General features: G+C 41.3%; 1 protein-coding gene across 1 annotated transcript in view; it reads left to right on the top strand.

Annotated features, from left to right (window-relative positions):
- Positions 1–16164, top strand: part of SPTLC2 (serine palmitoyltransferase long chain base subunit 2) — a 96685-nt gene that overhangs the window by 49482 nt on the left and 31039 nt on the right. Inside the window, exons 6-9 of the mRNA XM_045822581.1 lie at positions 1387–1480; positions 4315–4420; positions 5041–5260; positions 7557–7683. Of these exons, the coding sequence (XP_045678537.1) occupies positions 1387–1480; positions 4315–4420; positions 5041–5260; positions 7557–7683 (547 nt within the window). The remainder of the gene's footprint in view (positions 1–1386; positions 1481–4314; positions 4421–5040; positions 5261–7556; positions 7684–16164) is intronic.

Below are 16164 nucleotides of genomic sequence, written 5' to 3'. Positions count from 1 at the left end.
TTTTTTTTCAATTTTAACACTTTTTTTTTCAAAGACAAATTTAGACTTACAGGAGAGTTGCAAGAGTACAGAGAGTTCCTGTGTACCTTTCATTCACCTTTCCTTTATGTTTATATGTTGCATGATTTTGTTGCTCAGGTCGTTCCAGTTTTGGCCATTTTTCTTTCTAAAGCACTTTCTTTGATGCACCAGGCTCTTTTTACCTATCCCTGACCTTGGGGTCAACCACTCAGTTCTCCACTGAGCCCTGGTTCCTTCTGTTGGAGAACAGTATTTACAAAACCTGGGTCTGGTGTGTTGATTGTTACTAAGGTATCAAAAAAACTATCAGACCATATTGGTACCTCTAGCTCTACTTCTCTTCATTTTTAACCTACACATCTTTCTTTAATTAGGGAACCTTTTTTTTAATCTTAAAAACTTGACACAGTAAAAATTTCAGTCAGACAGTTGCTATTGTAAGTTTGTTAAGTATCTATCCAGGAATACTCTGTAATTAATGAATTAAATAAGTAAACCAACAAATAAATACAGATATATTTCCTCTATGTCTTTTCTTGTATTCTCCTGGGAGCATGCTAATACTTTCTACACCTTTTTTTCATCTATTTTCGACTATTTTGAAGCCATTATTGACAGAGAAGCCTGTGTCTGAGTTCACATTGTATAGGCTGGAGCCTCGGTGAGATGTGGAAGAGTAAGAACTGGGGAGGAAGTGAAAATCCCAAGAGCGTCAGACTTTCCTCGTCACCTTAGCAGAAACCCGTGTTTACATGGGTTTGCGGGACTGGCGCACCAGCTACTGTACTAAGAGGGCACCTTTCGTGTTTAACGTGGATTTAAAGTAAAGCTCGTTTAGTGATTTTTAAGGGCAAAACTAAGCCTACGCTTCATGTCATCTTAGGAATAGACTAATACGTGGGCCCCTCATGGAACTCTGGGTGTGGTTAGGAGTGAGAGGAAGGACGCAGTTTCCGCAGACATTACCTCCTCTGCTGCCTTCTCCCCCAAACACTTTTTCCATGAATGAAAGGGCACATCATACCAAAACTCATGAAATTCCATGAAACTCTATGAGACCATCTGATAGAGCAGATTTTAGGTGTAAATAAAAATCTGTTGCTATATAGCTGAATATTTATGTTCATTTTAGAAATGAAGAAATTAAAAGGCTAGAATGTTGCATCCACTATGTCAGTTTTGCAAAATATAAATATATATACACGTACATACTTTTTGAAATTGATAGCTTTGCGGTTGTACAGGCTTTCCTTAATGAGATATTATTATTATTCATGACTTTAGCATTTGGTAATTTGTGTAATGAAACTCCTCCCTTCGCCCCCTCCCTCCAGCTTCTTACTTCCTGTGCTTGTGATTTTGCAGGGTTGCTTGATTCTGAGTGATGAACTGAACCATGCATCGCTGGTGCTAGGCGCCAGGCTCTCAGGAGCAACCATTCGGGTCTTCAAACACAACAGTGAGTTTGCTGTGCAGTTGACCTTAGTGTGTGTAGTATTCTTTGGGTTAGTGACAGTGGTAACATTGGCTACATTAATAATAGGAAATATAAGTGAAGCTGAAGTAGCAACATTTAAAATGTCCTTCTGGTGCATGCAGTCTTTTAAAAGTTATTGTCTTCCACCTGGTGATAAAAATAAAGGCAGAAGGAAGCCTTTTGATAAAAATAGGACATTCTCCTTTCATTTGACTTTCTAGATCCCTGGGGTGTATCTTGCCATAACACTAGGGGTGTTGAGATGATGATTCAAGCGGGCTCCCTGACCTCAAGGGTCTCTGGCAATGAAGACTGTAGACAAGCCAGTAGCTAGAGTACAGCGTGCAGACACTGAGGTACAGATGTGAACACATGCTGTAAAAGCACAGAGGAAGGTGGTACTAAGCCAGACTTTCTCCCTAAGGGAAATATCTTTATGTATTACTAAAATAATTATTTGCAATAAAAATGCATAACTTCTGTAGTTAAACACATCTGGGGAGGAAGGAAAGATGACCGAACTGTATGTTTAATACCGTCTTTTACCAAAACGAGTACATGCACAGACAGAAGCCTAGAAGAGCACACACCCAAATGTTAGGTTTGTGCTCCTGGTTGGAAGATTACAGGTGGTAATGACTTTCTTCCTTCTGTCTTTGTCTTGTCTAAAGTGCTTTACAATGAGGATGATGCAAATAGCATTTTGTTTATGTAAATGGGACTTACTAATTTATTACCTTTGTGGAACCTGCTCTTTCTTACAACACATTGTGAACTTGGTTAGGCAATACATGTGACTCTGCTCCTCCCCTGGCGTTGGGGAGGCAGGCAGTGGCCGCAGATGCCCTTACTTGGTCATCTCTCAGTCTGTTTCTAAATTGTTCTACTAGAAATGGTGCTACCTGTACCGTACGTTTTGCTCAGTGGTCTGACTAGTGCCTCAGGATGAATTCCTAGCAGTCCTAGAATGCCTGTGTAAAAGGGCACCCACGTTTCTGTACTTTTCCAAATTGCCTCCACGCATTTGTGCGGATTTTTACTCAACACCGTGATAGTGACTCACAAGCCAACACAGACCATTATGAATCATTTTAAACCCTGTCTGCTCTAGTGAGTGACTAACATCTTAATTTCTTTGATTATTAGGTATCAAACAACTGTTTATACAATGTCGTGCTTGTATTTCTTTGTCAATTGTCCTTTTTTAAATGGTTTCTCCTTTTTACTAATTAGAAGAGCCCTTTACCTTTTCTTTTATATTACAGTACTTTTTATTTTACTTTTAACTTTGTTTTCAGTGTCTTGCTGTGCAGACTTATTAAAATGTTTATGGTGTCACAGTTATTGTCTAATGACTTGGATTTTGTGTTAATGCCTTCCATATTCAAAGATAATAGGGTTAGTCTCTTATTTTCTTCTGGTAGTTCTGTGGTAGTTTTAAATTTAAATTTTTATTTTTCATGTGATTTGAGGAGTATAATATGAGAGAGACACTGAATTTATTTGCTATGTTGGGAATATGGTTAAGTATTCTACAGATACTTCCTCTTCATCTAAAATTTTGAATCAGTATCGATTTTCCCCCTTTTTTCTGTATGTAAACGGAGGAAACTAAAACAGCGAGCACGTTGTTGCCTGGCCCTTGCCGGCTGCCACATGCTGCCCTCTGCGGCGGGACAGACGGCCTCAGATCGGACCCACTCCTGTGGCCGCCTCTCCTGTGTCTGGGTTGGGTAGCAGACAGACCGTGTTCTTACGAATAACTGGAGGTGTAAACACAGTCACAGCCTATGGCCATCTTATTTGTGTTTTTATTACCTTATTTCTCTTTTCCACCAAAGTACTTTTTTATGAAAAGAGCATAATCATGTGACTTTGTAACCCCCTCCTTCAGTGAGGAGCAGCAAAGATTGTAAAATCAGACTTTATGACGGTGTTCCTCCCACGCTCGTTAAGTATACCCCAGATGTTGCATAGATTTGGGGGGAGGGGCAGTTTTTGAGGACAGTGTTTCAAGGCAAAAATATTAAGTGTGTAGTCAATGATCTTCAAAGCATTTATCCCTAACAGGAACATTTTGACCCTCATTAATGGCAGTACTAGCCACATTGTTTCCTGTACCCGTGAACCACCTTGAGAACCAACAGAACCATAAGAACTTGGTTGTGCACACATAGCAGATCAGACCAGACAGGGAACAGTCTCAACTGATTGTCAAGCTTGCTTACGACAGAGACGTGTGCATTTAGGAGTTCATCTAAGGCACTAATCAGGCTGGTGTGTTTTTAACCCACTACCAAGATAAAGCTATTTAAAAAGCATTTATGAAGAGTATCTTAGGTGAGAGGCAATGGGCATGTCTTTTCAAGTTTTCCCCCATATTTGATTTTTAGGAGGTGTATAGTAGCTCTTCATGCTCTTGCTCAGTCTTCTTAATGCATTATTTCTAAATGACTCACTAGGATTAAAGGTACAAGTGATTTTACAAATACAAAGAAAGCTAACTGAATCACAAGGTATTTAACATGGAACACTGGTCATTTCATACGCCTGCTAACCAGCTTACTCAGCTGTGCTACAGTCATTCATTGAGTTTCTGTGGTTTTGAACATTTGTTACAGTTTAAATGAGGTTTTAATTCAGGTTAGCAGTAGCTCCCTCATTTTGCCCTTTTTCTGCCCTGTTCTGATCTTGTTAATGTCCTTTGCTATCTGAGACACACTTCCTGACATTTCTTAATGTGTATTTGCGTTTCTGGAATAAAGTTAGTAAAGAGGAAGGCACTTTACGCTGACGGTCTTCTGTATGTGCTGTAGATATGCAGAGCCTAGAGAAGCTGTTGAAAGATGCCATTGTGTACGGTCAGCCTCGGACCCGAAGGCCCTGGAAGAAGATTCTGATCCTTGTGGAGGGAATATATAGGTAATCCTGCTTTATTAGTCTTGTCTTCCTGATGGAAGCAGAGTAAGCACTAGAACAGAAGTCTTTTTGCCTTACTCTTTCCATCATGCTGCATGGTCCCCAAGACCCCTTCTACTTGGATCCCTTATTTTACTGTTTGTAGAGGGAATTTATATATAGGGTCATGAATTGGAATATGTTTTCTAATATGTCAAAACAAATTATACACCTTTAATTTTAAGAACTATTTTGGTTACCTATTTGCAGCCCTTGCACTTACTTTGTTACCGCCCATATTTTTAAATTCTTTCTTATATAATTTCAGTTGCATACGCAGTGTGATGCAAAGTGTAATGTTGCTTATAGTTACAGGCTTTCGAAGAATCTGCTGGGAGTTTTGTTCCTCTATGGCGAACTAGGATTAATTGTGTCCTGGTACTTGTTTCTAAAGATCCAGTCTCCCTTCCCCTGGAGGCCTGCACAGCTACAGCATTATCTAGCATTGCGGGTTTAAAACCACAGGCAGAGTTGTTAGATTATTACATAAAGCAATAAACTTAAATTAATAACAATAAAGTATCTGGCTCCCAATTTTGGGATTTAAGAAGTCTCAGTGTACGTATTTTTTACTGTTTTGCCAGCATGGAGGGATCTATTGTCCGCCTTCCTGAAGTGATTGCCCTTAAGAAGAAATACAAGGCATACTTGTACCTAGATGAAGCTCACAGCATCGGGGCTCTGGGCCCCACAGGTCGAGGTGTGGTAGATTACTTTGGCCTGGACCCTGAGGATGTGGACGTTATGATGGGAACATTCACCAAGAGCTTTGGTGCTTCTGGAGGATACATTGGAGGCAAGAAGGTAAATGGGCCGTGAGAACTGAGCAGTTAAGGAGAAGGGTACTGGCTACTAGATGCGGTCATTCTCGTTTAGCAGACAGCGTCCCGAATTGGGATGTGGAGATCCTCACTCAGTTTGTGGCTTTGGCTCATAGTGCCAGCAGGGCCACACTTCAGCTGCCTGGTGACTCTGATGCACCAAAGGCCGGTTCTGTTCATTGTCTGTTGTTTTCTTGTTTGAGCTTCGCTCTAAACTACATGCTGGTTTGAGATACAGAATGCCCTCTTGTATGAAAGAACGCACAGTGGTGCTGCCTGCTTGCCACAGCCTTTCGCTGGGTTTGAGTTGCGCCCACAGTCTCAAGGTGGCGGGGCTGTCATGGGAGCCGCTGGGAATGAAAGATCAGTTTCGCTGCCCTTGGACTCAGATGCATTGTGGGTGAGCATAGAGACAGGAAGGAAAAGGTTATTTTGCTAGCTCTGGTGGCTTTCTTTTTTTCTATTTAAAAAGTATATAATGAATGCTGAGGCGTTTGAGACATGTGGCATGGTAAAAATGTTTGAACCATGGAGACAGAGGCCTGGGTTTGAATATTTCCCTAACTTCGTGAGACCTTGGGCAAAGCACTTAACCTTTCAGTTTCCTTATCAGTAAAACCGAGATAAATATGCTGGCTTATAAGATTGTAGTAAGGGTTTAAGGAATAGTAATACATGTCCACGCCACAATATGGATGAACCTTGAAAGCATTAAGTTAAAGAAGGGAGTCACAAAAGGTCACATATTATATTATTTTCTCTATATGATATTTCCAAACTAGGCAAATCATAGACAGAAAAAGTAAGTTAGTGGTTGCTGGGGGAAGTGGAGAGTGACTGCTAATGGGTATGAGGTTTCTTTTTTGAGGTAATGAAAATGTTGTAAAATTAGGTAGTGATGAAAGTTCTATAGCTCTGTCAACATACTACAAAACACTGAGTAGTATACGCTTTTAAAAAGTGATTTTTAAAAAACTGCAGTTTTATTAAAAAAAAAACAATGTATATTAAGTATTTGTATGTGGCCCATAGTAGGTTCTCATAAATATCCTTAATTCCTTTTTAAAACTCTGGAGATCTTTTTTTTTTTTTTGAGATTTTATTTATTTATTTTTAGAGAGGTAAGCGGTGGTGGGGAGAGAGGGAGGGAGGGAGAAACATCAATGTGTGGTTGCTGGGGGTCATGGCCTGCAACCCAGGCATGTACCCTGACTGGGAATCGAACCTGCGACACTTTGGTTCGCAGCCCAAGCTCAATCCACTGAGCTACGCCAGCCAGGGCAAAACTCGGGAGATCTTAAAGCATGGACTTTCTCTTAATTGATTGCCTTTTAGGGATTATCTATCATTAGTAGTTTTAGTCAAGTTTGATGTATTTTTTTTGCCTCTGATTTTGTTAATGAAGCTAGGCTCACTTTGGAGAGTTGATTGCTTTTTGTTAAGATTTGTTGCTAAACCAAAGGACAGAAAAATAATACTCTGGGAGATCATTTTGGTACAGTATATTTATGCTATTGTGGGTTTTATACAGTTTTGAGTATTTTTGAAGTGATGAATAGCACTAAAAAAGCTACATTTTGTGTCTTGGTTTTGGTACATAAGCTTTTTTTGTGTGACTATTTAAAGATTTAGTGAAATTAGAAGGTATCAGAGAGTAGGGATAGACAACTGATTGTTTTCAAAACCTTGTGTCTGACAGACACGGTCTGCCTCTATTCTTTATTGCAGGCTTTAGTGTTCTTATGAAACACCCAGTGAATTTCTGACACGTTTATATCATTTTATACATCTTTATGTGGAGGATATTAAATGCCTTTAAAATGGATTTCGAGGACTTTGCTTCTTTGATTTAGGTGTGTAAGAATGGGCTGTGCAGGCCTGGGGTGAGATGCAGATGATGTTTTCTGTAACATTGTACTTACAAGTAAGCCATTGTGTCCGAAAGTAATCAAAACACTTTCTTGTTTAACTCTGCATTGTAGGTCTGTTTATAACACTAAATGATACATTCTCCAAATTCAGAGGTCTTCTTTAAAATCAGTGTCTCATCTTTCCATGTTGTGGCATGTTTAAAAAACAAAACCTAAAAGCCAGAGGACGTTGCCATATGTCTGTCGCATTGGCTGCCAGTGTGCGTTGACCGTGTTGCCTCTCAGATTGGTGTCCCTGTTCCAGTGCTGTCGAGGGGGGATCTGCGTTCCCCGGCGGGTAGGTAGGCAGCGACACTGCCCGTGCATGCCGGCATCGCCTCTAATGACTTGCTTCTGTGAATCCCCCAGGAGCTGATAGACTATCTGCGAACACATTCTCACAGCACAGTGTACGCCACGTCGCTGTCGCCTCCCGTGGTGGAGCAGATCATCACCTCGATGGAGTGCATCATGGGGAAGGACGGCACCACCCGCGGTAAGTCGTTCTTCTCTTGGAGCACGTCCGGGTTCAGGAGATCCTTAGCAACCAAATACACTCTTTTCTCTAGAGCTTTTTTCCTGAAATGAGGAGTTAGGTGCCCTAATCAAGCTGGCAAGTATGTGAGCCCTTGGTTGCTGTGGACATTTTTCACTGTGCTTGTTACACATGCCGTGAGCACAAGCCTGTCGAATTTTCTCGCATGGTGAGGCTTTACCATCGCTATCCTGCCTACCCTTGTAAGTCACAGGTAATGAGCCTACAGGGTCTCTCTTGAATTGCACAATTTTACGTGAAAATATAATTCACTATGTAGTGATATTTCAATCCCATTGTATTTTAAAGCTGCCGTTTCCATGCATTCGTGTCCTTGGTTTAATGCTTTTTAAAAGAGTTTGTAATTTAACATCCAGTAGCTAATAAAGGTCATCTTGAATTTGTTTGCTCTGTCTTTGGTGGCATTTGTAGACTAGATGTCCTGACTTGAACACACTAAAACGAGCAATGAAGTTGTGATGTTTGCTTTCCGATAGTTGACATTTATCCTTTATCACTAGAGGGCAGTGTTAACTGCAGAAAAAAGGACACCAGTTGGATTTTTTTCATTTTGTTTTTTCACTTTTAAAAGTATTTCTGTTGTAAGAGACATACATTAATTGTACATTTTGTTTTTAATGCTTCTAAAATCAATTTTACTTTTGTAAAAGATGTCACATTATCAGCCTTGAGCTCTCCACTTTTCAGTTAAATAACACCGCATTGGTTTACATTGAGAAATGAGAAGAAAACGGCATGCCTGATTTTCATTGATTTAATCCTGTTCGCTTCCATCAGAATTTTACCTTAATATTACTTCCAATCTGTGACACATCCTTATTATCTCTGGTGAGAGATTTTTGGAAATAGATTTTAGAAGCATTGATCATTTTTAGTTTCATGAATTGATTGCTGGAGAAAGAAAACATTTCTTTAATGTTGTAAACACAGCATGGAGCCTTGTGGGTAACTTGCTCTGAACCGCGGTCACACTGTTACCTTCTCTCCTTCCTGTACGGTGCTTCGGGGAACAGTGTGCTTTGATCTGCGATAGAGCTATCTTTCCATCTACACAGGTAGCACTTAACGAGTTACTTCATGTAGGTGCATCAGCCTTACTTGTGTACACCCTTAAAGCAGCACACAGCTTTAGGCAACTGAAAAATTAACTTTGGATCATGCATTTGCCCTACGGCTCTGTGTGATGCATGACCTCTGGATAACTTATCTGTACTAAATGATGAAACTGAGGTGGTGAGAAATGAAATATGGTAATTAGATACAGGCTTTGGGTTGGCACTCGTTTTCCCAAGCTTAGTGGCGTGAAACAACAGCCACCTTATGCTCACAGACTCCGCGGGTCAGGAATTCGGTCAGGGCACAGCAGGGATGGCTTGTCTTCGCTCTGCAGTATCTGGGGCTTGCGTTTAACCCAGGCTGCTGGGTTAGACTCGGGTGGCTCGGGGCTGGGGTCATCTGGAGGCTTCTTTACTCACATGGCACCTGGGCTGGAGTGACTTGCAGGGTAGGCTAGGCGGGGGCTGTGACCAGAGCACTTTCACGTGTCCTCCCCACGTGGCACGTGCCCCTCATGGCATGACAGCTGGAGTGTTTGGAGAACGTGCTTCAGAGAGCAAGCGTCCCAACGAACCTGCTGAGTCCCTGTGACTTCTTCTGACCTGTTGTTAGCAAGCAGGTCACTAAGGCCAGCCCAGATTGCCGGACGTGTGTGAGACATCAGACTCCACCTCAAGTGGCAAGTGGGTCAGAGAATTTATGGCCATTTTTTAACTCGCCACTACCAGCTTTTAAATAATCTATTTTTAAAATTACTCCCTAAAACTTTGAATTAGTATGACAAACTTCTGTTGGCTACGTTGTTTTTCTTCTAAAATATAGAATAATAAAAATCTAACCAAAAGTAGACATAAATATCATTTCTCATAAAGCCTGCTACCTGATCTTAATTAATTTGGCCTGACCTATTTTAGACTTGCATGCATTAAGGTAATGCTTATTTTTTAAGTTCTTTGAGGGCAGACACTCATGTGTTGCTCTTTGTATCTTAAATTGTGCCTCTTTCAAGACCTTAGAGTCAATAATTGTTTGACTTACTTATTATCAAAATTATTGTCTCTGTTCCCAAGTAGAATGTAAACATGAAAACGGAGTTTTGGCCATCTTGTTCACACTGTTTCTTCTGTTTAGAACGGTGTTTTGCACATAGTAGGCATGCAGTAAACATTTGGCGAATGATTAAATGAATAATCTTTTGGTGCCTTGGAAAGAGGCGATGTAAGACGTTAGTGACCTATGATTCAGTCCGTTATTACGTTCTTCAACTCTGGGACATTGAGAACGCTATCCACCTAAAGAGGACGAGATCAACCTTTCAGGATTACTCTTGATTGAAGCCTCATGTATACTGACTAGTATACATGACTACAGTGTGACTTATGAGAAAATAGACCATATGTTTATGGTTAATAACTTGGTTTTCTAAATATAAATGCAGTATTTGACTTGATGCTGCTAGTGATTTTCTCATAGTGGGAAAATCTTCACACCATTGGCGTGGCCTTTGCTGTCTTAGCCAGGCCCTCCTGTAACCAGAAGCAGCCGTTCGTGAGCCAGCCTTCCAAGCCAGGGAGGCTTTTGCTCCATTCTAACCGGCAGGTTCTGGACCTCACAGATGATGTGGATAAGGAAACTCATCCTCGGAAGAACATTAAGAATCAAATTAGGATACAGCAGTTATATTTACTTTCTTATAAATATGACTTACAGATGAGCATAAAGCAAGTTAGAGTCGAACTTTAAGTACTTGTTTGTCATTAAATACTTCACTTGGTTTTAGAGTCGTCTATTCACATCTGTTCTACGCCGAGCAAAGATACGACCTGTGTCAGCTTGTAGGGTTTATGGCACTGTCTGTTCTTTACACAGTGTTCCCTACTGTTCTCTCTGTGTGGGCTCAGTAGGAGTTTTCTCCTTTTTTCCCCAAACCAGAATGAGTGGATCTGAAATAGCTGTTTCATAATAATTATACCATGAGCCATGAAATGTACAACTCTTTCATTTAAGATGAAATCAAAGCTAAAATTTGACTTGAGTCCTTAGTGGTTAAAAACAGAAAACACTTAGCCTTGACACTTGGAAAACTTTCTTTTGTTTAACACAAATGTAGTGAAATAATATAATACTGTTTTTAATTAGTTTCTAGTGTTAGGATCAGTTATAGCTAAAGCATGGAAAGTTAAGCTGTGGTTATACACCAGATGTAAGTATCAAAACCCGTGACAGTGTGAGAGCAGCCACAAGAAGGCCGGAGGTGGAGAGCAGGGGCAGGAAGCCGAGGAGCAGGCAGGTGTGTCAGTGTCTGTTGTCCTACTTGGTGGAGAGTCAGGTACTGCCTTCAGTCTATAAATAACACATTTTGAAGTTAAGAAATAGTCTTTAAATTTATGAAGTTATAAAATTAGCCACTAGAAGACTTAAATAGTAATATTGTAAAATAGTAATATTGTTACAGAACACAGGGCCAAGGGGGGTATGATACACTGTTACCGAAAGGACCCCCCACTAGGTTTGCTTGTCCGAGGCCAGAGGAAAGAGGCCAGAGGAAAGACGTCTCTCAATGCCAGAGATTTGTGAAAAGGAAAGAAAATGTTTATTTAAAGCTATACAGACTTAAAGTAGTGACCTAAAGTCTTCATTAAAGTATCAAAGTCCTTTAGGATACCCACAGACGTACACAGTGCTTCCTTCTCCCCCTGCCCTAAACTGGGGCACCGTATCCCAGGAAAAGAAGTAGACATCCGTAATTCAGACTTCCAGCACCATCAGCTGTGTTGCTGTTCAGGATCTCCAGCTAACCCAAAGCCATGTGGCACCTTCTTATGGCCTGTTGACAAGGGTTCTTTCACCCTTCTTCCAGGCAAAGTCTCTCCTGCCTCCTAGGCCACGTAGCCAAAGGGAGCACCCCAAAGCTGTGTGATCCTCTTCTACCCAAGCTGCCGAAGTCCCCACCCTGGCAAAGCCATGTGGTCCCCAACCCAATGGCTGCCGTGTCTGGGTTTAAATCCCGGAGCCAATCTTCCTCTATAACCCATTTCCAACTCCTCCGACAATCAGTTACACCTGCCAGCATTCCTGTATTATTCCAAGCTTACTGGGCTGCCGTCGAGAGTCTGGGCAGGTGTGGCCCATGGCATGGAGCCAGTCTTGTCCAAGCTCTCACTCAGGTGCTATAACCCAGGGGGATCTGCCCCCCCCCCCCAGTTACATTTTGGGTGGAAGTCTCTTCCATCCCCCTGGCTCAGAGCATGGCCACAGCTATTTAACATATCTATTCAACCAGTTAAAGGTTACAGATATGTTAAATGACCATGTCATGGATTAGGTGCAAAGCTGTGGCTGGACAAAACAGCTCTGCATGTCCCTGCACCCTGTGTCCCTTCTCCCAACTCACACCTGTTGGGGGAAGGGGTGAGGACACCCTTTCTATCTTTCTAATATTTCCTGCACACCCTGAGTTCTGGACCCCATTCCAAATCCCTATTTGGGGACCCCCTCCTGGCTGCACCCTGTATCGATATCACAAAAATTGGTTGTGATTAGTGGAGGCAACGTGAAAAGTAGTAGCACCTGTATACCATCCAGGGTTGGTGGAACAAGAACAGAGGGGGAAGTGGGTTGTTCGGCACTGTGGTGCTGGCTGCCAGAAAAGCCAGAAACAGAACCTGGAGCCACTTGCTGGGACTGGGAATGGAGGTAGCTGGTCGAAGGGAGAGAAACTTCTGTTTTTTAGTTAATATTCTTTACTACTAGAATTTTGTTTTACCATGTGGGTATGTTACTTTTGTGATTAAAACTTTTCTATTATTAGAGTCCAGAGTCCATTAATAACATATGGAAGCAAATCCTGCTTAAAACAAGATTGAAAGTAAGGCTTAGACATCTACACAGATAGTTTGTAGTTGATTATTAACAAATGTTTTCCCTTTTGTGGGAAGACATGCTGCTCTTTGGGGGCTGGAGTGCAGGGCCTCCAGAAAAGCTGCGGTGCACAAGGGAAGTTGAGATCTGTTCCCTGCTGCTTCGTACATTCTCCTTTCTCCTGCCTCCCAACCTTTTCCTCATTTCCTCTCCAGTTCTTGCCCTTTATCCAAAGAAGCGAGAGACGTGTGACTAGGAACCAAAGTAACAACGGGTGGGCGTTGTGCTTGTATATTGAGTGGACATACTAAGTTAGAACAGGCTGGTGGGTAGAAAAATGAAACCTGGGAAATTCTGACAAATTTACTTAGACACTTGAAATTCTAGTTTCTACTTCACACATCACTAATCCGTGGTCCAGTAATGGAAATGTAGCTGTGAGATCTATTTATGAGTCAAAGAAACTGTCTGACCAAAGCAACTAAAATTGTGCTCATCTTTTTCAGAGCTGTGTGTTGATGTGTTCTGGCTAAAGATATGGTTAATAAAATGGGTAGCACCCAGCTTAGTGTCTGACATTTGGTAGCCTTTCAATAAATTTGCTGAGTGAATGAATGCACACATGTTCCAGAGATAGTAGAAAGTGAGTGGGGTTCTTGTAGAGTTGAATGTTAAGCCAGAATGGCCAAATCATGAAACAAAATAGACTAGATAGGAACCATTTACTGGATAGATTTTTAAATGATGACAAGTAACTTTCTATATAGAAAACTGCGCTTTAGTACTTCCTAGTTTTTAAAGGAACTGGGCCCACTCGGGCAGTGTCAGTTGAGAAGGAAAAAAAATACCTGAGCAGATTGAGGTGTAATTAAAATTAGGTTTGGCTCATTTGAATTAATTCCTACAATAGACTTGCTAATGAGGTGTTAAATGATCACCTTGAGAAGCCCAGGAACTGTCAAAAACAAATTTAGGAGAACTGATACACTTAAAAAAAAAACAAACCTCCAGAATTCCCACGCCAGAGGGGCAGGCGTGTCACTGAATATCAGCCTCTTTCAGGGAGGTGGCCACGAGGAGGATTTCCTGCTTCCCTGCGGGGAGCTGACAGCGTCTGACACCCACTGGTTTTGTTTGGCTGGCGGGATTTTCCTCCGGTTGAGCCTGGGCACCCCTCTCTCTAAGCCCTGTGCTTTCTGAGCCCAGGGATGTTTGGGTTTTACTTTTTTCTTTATTATTATTTATCTGTTTTGTTCATCGTAGTATTAGAAATTCACCTAAGTAAAAAATCAGGTTTTCTAGTGAAGAGTTTTATTCTTAGCCACGGTACAGTTTAGCACTGCATCTGGCCCTGAGGGTCAGACTGGATCCCCCCTGACTTGTAATTTTTTGCTATATAGAACACTATTAAAAAATATGTGATTGCACATTAATCAAACCCGTATCGTGTCGAGCATCTGCTCTCTGTTGTGTGAGGGGTGTGCGGCTAAGGGGTGCGGAGCTGGGCAGGACCCGCTTCTCGCCCGCTGTAGTGGTAGGGGCGGGGCTCCAGGAAGGACTGATCTCAGAGCCCCAGGTGAAGTCTTCCTTCGTTCAGCTTCCCCTTTTCTCAGTTTCCTCCTTCCTTCTCCCTGAAAACTTCCTCGCTCACCCAACCGAGCCCTGAAAACCTTAAGTTTTCTTAAAGCCAGCTAATTATTTGAAGCAAACTCAGATATTAATGCTGTTATGTTCCTTACCAGTCTTTTTACCTATGTGGATTTTTTCTGTAGACGAAATGTACTAAATTACTAGCAATCCAAGAAAAAGGATTATTCTTTGTAAAGTAGTCTCTTCATTATCTAGCTTATAGGACTTTTTAACCAGTGGCCTAATAAGCCTTCTGATAGCAGCAAGCAGTATGAGCACTTTACAGATGGAGAAACTTGAGCTTACAGATGCCGCAGGTTTTCTGCATATCTTGTCTCCGAATAGAATGTACTTTCCTGAATTCCATCTGCTTCTACTTCAGAGGTTGCACTAATGATATTTAACATCTTATTAAAAAAGACTGTTTTATAACCTTATTATAAAGGTCTGCTTATTTTCCAGAAGACAGCACAGTTCGGTTGTGAGTAACCGGCGCTTTTGCAGCGTGGTCCTTCCACTTCTCCCGCTGCCATCTCTTCCTTCCACATCCAGATGCTGATCAAAGCTCCTGCCACAAGAGCGGTCTCTCCTTTTGTGTCCTGTGTCAGAGTTTGTCTGAAGCTGGCTGTTAAGATGCCCACAGGAAGCAGGCTGAAAGCTAACCTTGGAACAAATGTAGACTCGTTCATTTAGTAAAATATTGTTCTTAATATAAAACATAAATAAGAAGTTTGAATGTGCCCCTCCAGGACAGGAAAGAAGCCCTGAACTAGACGTTTCTCCTCTAGGAGATGTGGTCAGATGAATAAAGACGCTGAGCTCTTAATGAAAGTACTGTGTGTCTGGCTATTTTCTGTAAAATTGAAGTGGGATGAATTACCATCGCTCTCTTTTTTTTTTTTCATAATAAAATTTCTTTTAAATTAAAACCAAAATAAAATAAAAATTTCCCCACAATTTGATATATTTACTTACCGTTCAGCTGAAATATGGGATCATTACTTCAGCTTGTTCTTCTCATCACTTCTGATTTGCAAACTTAATAGCCCAGATGCTGTTTGATTTGTTGAAAAATTATTTCTGTAGCCTTAACATGGTTGAAATTGCATTTTCCTCCCAGAATTACCTCTGAGGACTCTGTCTGGGAGACCTGATCCTAGCTTTTCATCAACTTTATTGCTGTTTATTGCTTTAAGAATACTTCATATGTATAAACAAGTAACAAACTAGATGAACTCTGTTCTCAATTAAGAACCAGGTATCCTGATGGCTTGCCAGATTTGAGAGCTTTCTGAAGAGGATTTTTCTTAAACGATCACCTATGGCTTTTCTAATTATCTAAATATTTGTATCTTCCTGCCATTCACTTTGGTAGTGAAGTGAGGTTCAGAAGGACCTCACTAAGGCAAGTTGTCTTCTTTTAAGCCCCTGTTCTCAGACTTTGTCCGTGGACCATTCGCATCAGAGGTGCTTTTAGTGTGGTGGTTCCTAGCATTGCTCACACACAGGAAAGCTTAAAATTTAGTGGTAACGCTGATGTCAGGGCCCCTGTGCAGACCCAGTGAGTTTCTGGGCTTGAGACCCTGGCAGGGTGATAATTTAAAAGCACCCCAGATGGTTTTACTGCTGCAGGGCCTGTGTGCTCCACCAGATCACCGAGTCTTGGTGGACAAGGTCCCAGTAACTGCATGTTAAAGAAAAACTTAGTTAATGGTCAAACTGACTTAAGAGATTTAAGAGTTGTCTTGTTTTTTTTTTTTGTTTTTTTTTGTGTGTGTTTTTTTAGTTTGATTACATCAAAGAGAATCAAAAGCAGCTCTACTGATTGGTGGTAATTGGGGAAAGGAAAGGAAATCTGAAGGCAAGATGTATAAT

This window comes from Phyllostomus hastatus, unplaced genomic scaffold (assembly GCF_019186645.2).
Source record: "Phyllostomus hastatus isolate PE091 unplaced genomic scaffold, TTU_PhHast_1.1 phas_scaffold_501, whole genome shotgun sequence".
Taxonomy (NCBI): domain Eukaryota; kingdom Metazoa; phylum Chordata; class Mammalia; order Chiroptera; family Phyllostomidae; genus Phyllostomus; species Phyllostomus hastatus.
The sequence above is the reverse complement of the archived record's forward strand: the minus strand, read 5'-3'. Positions and strand labels throughout refer to the sequence as shown.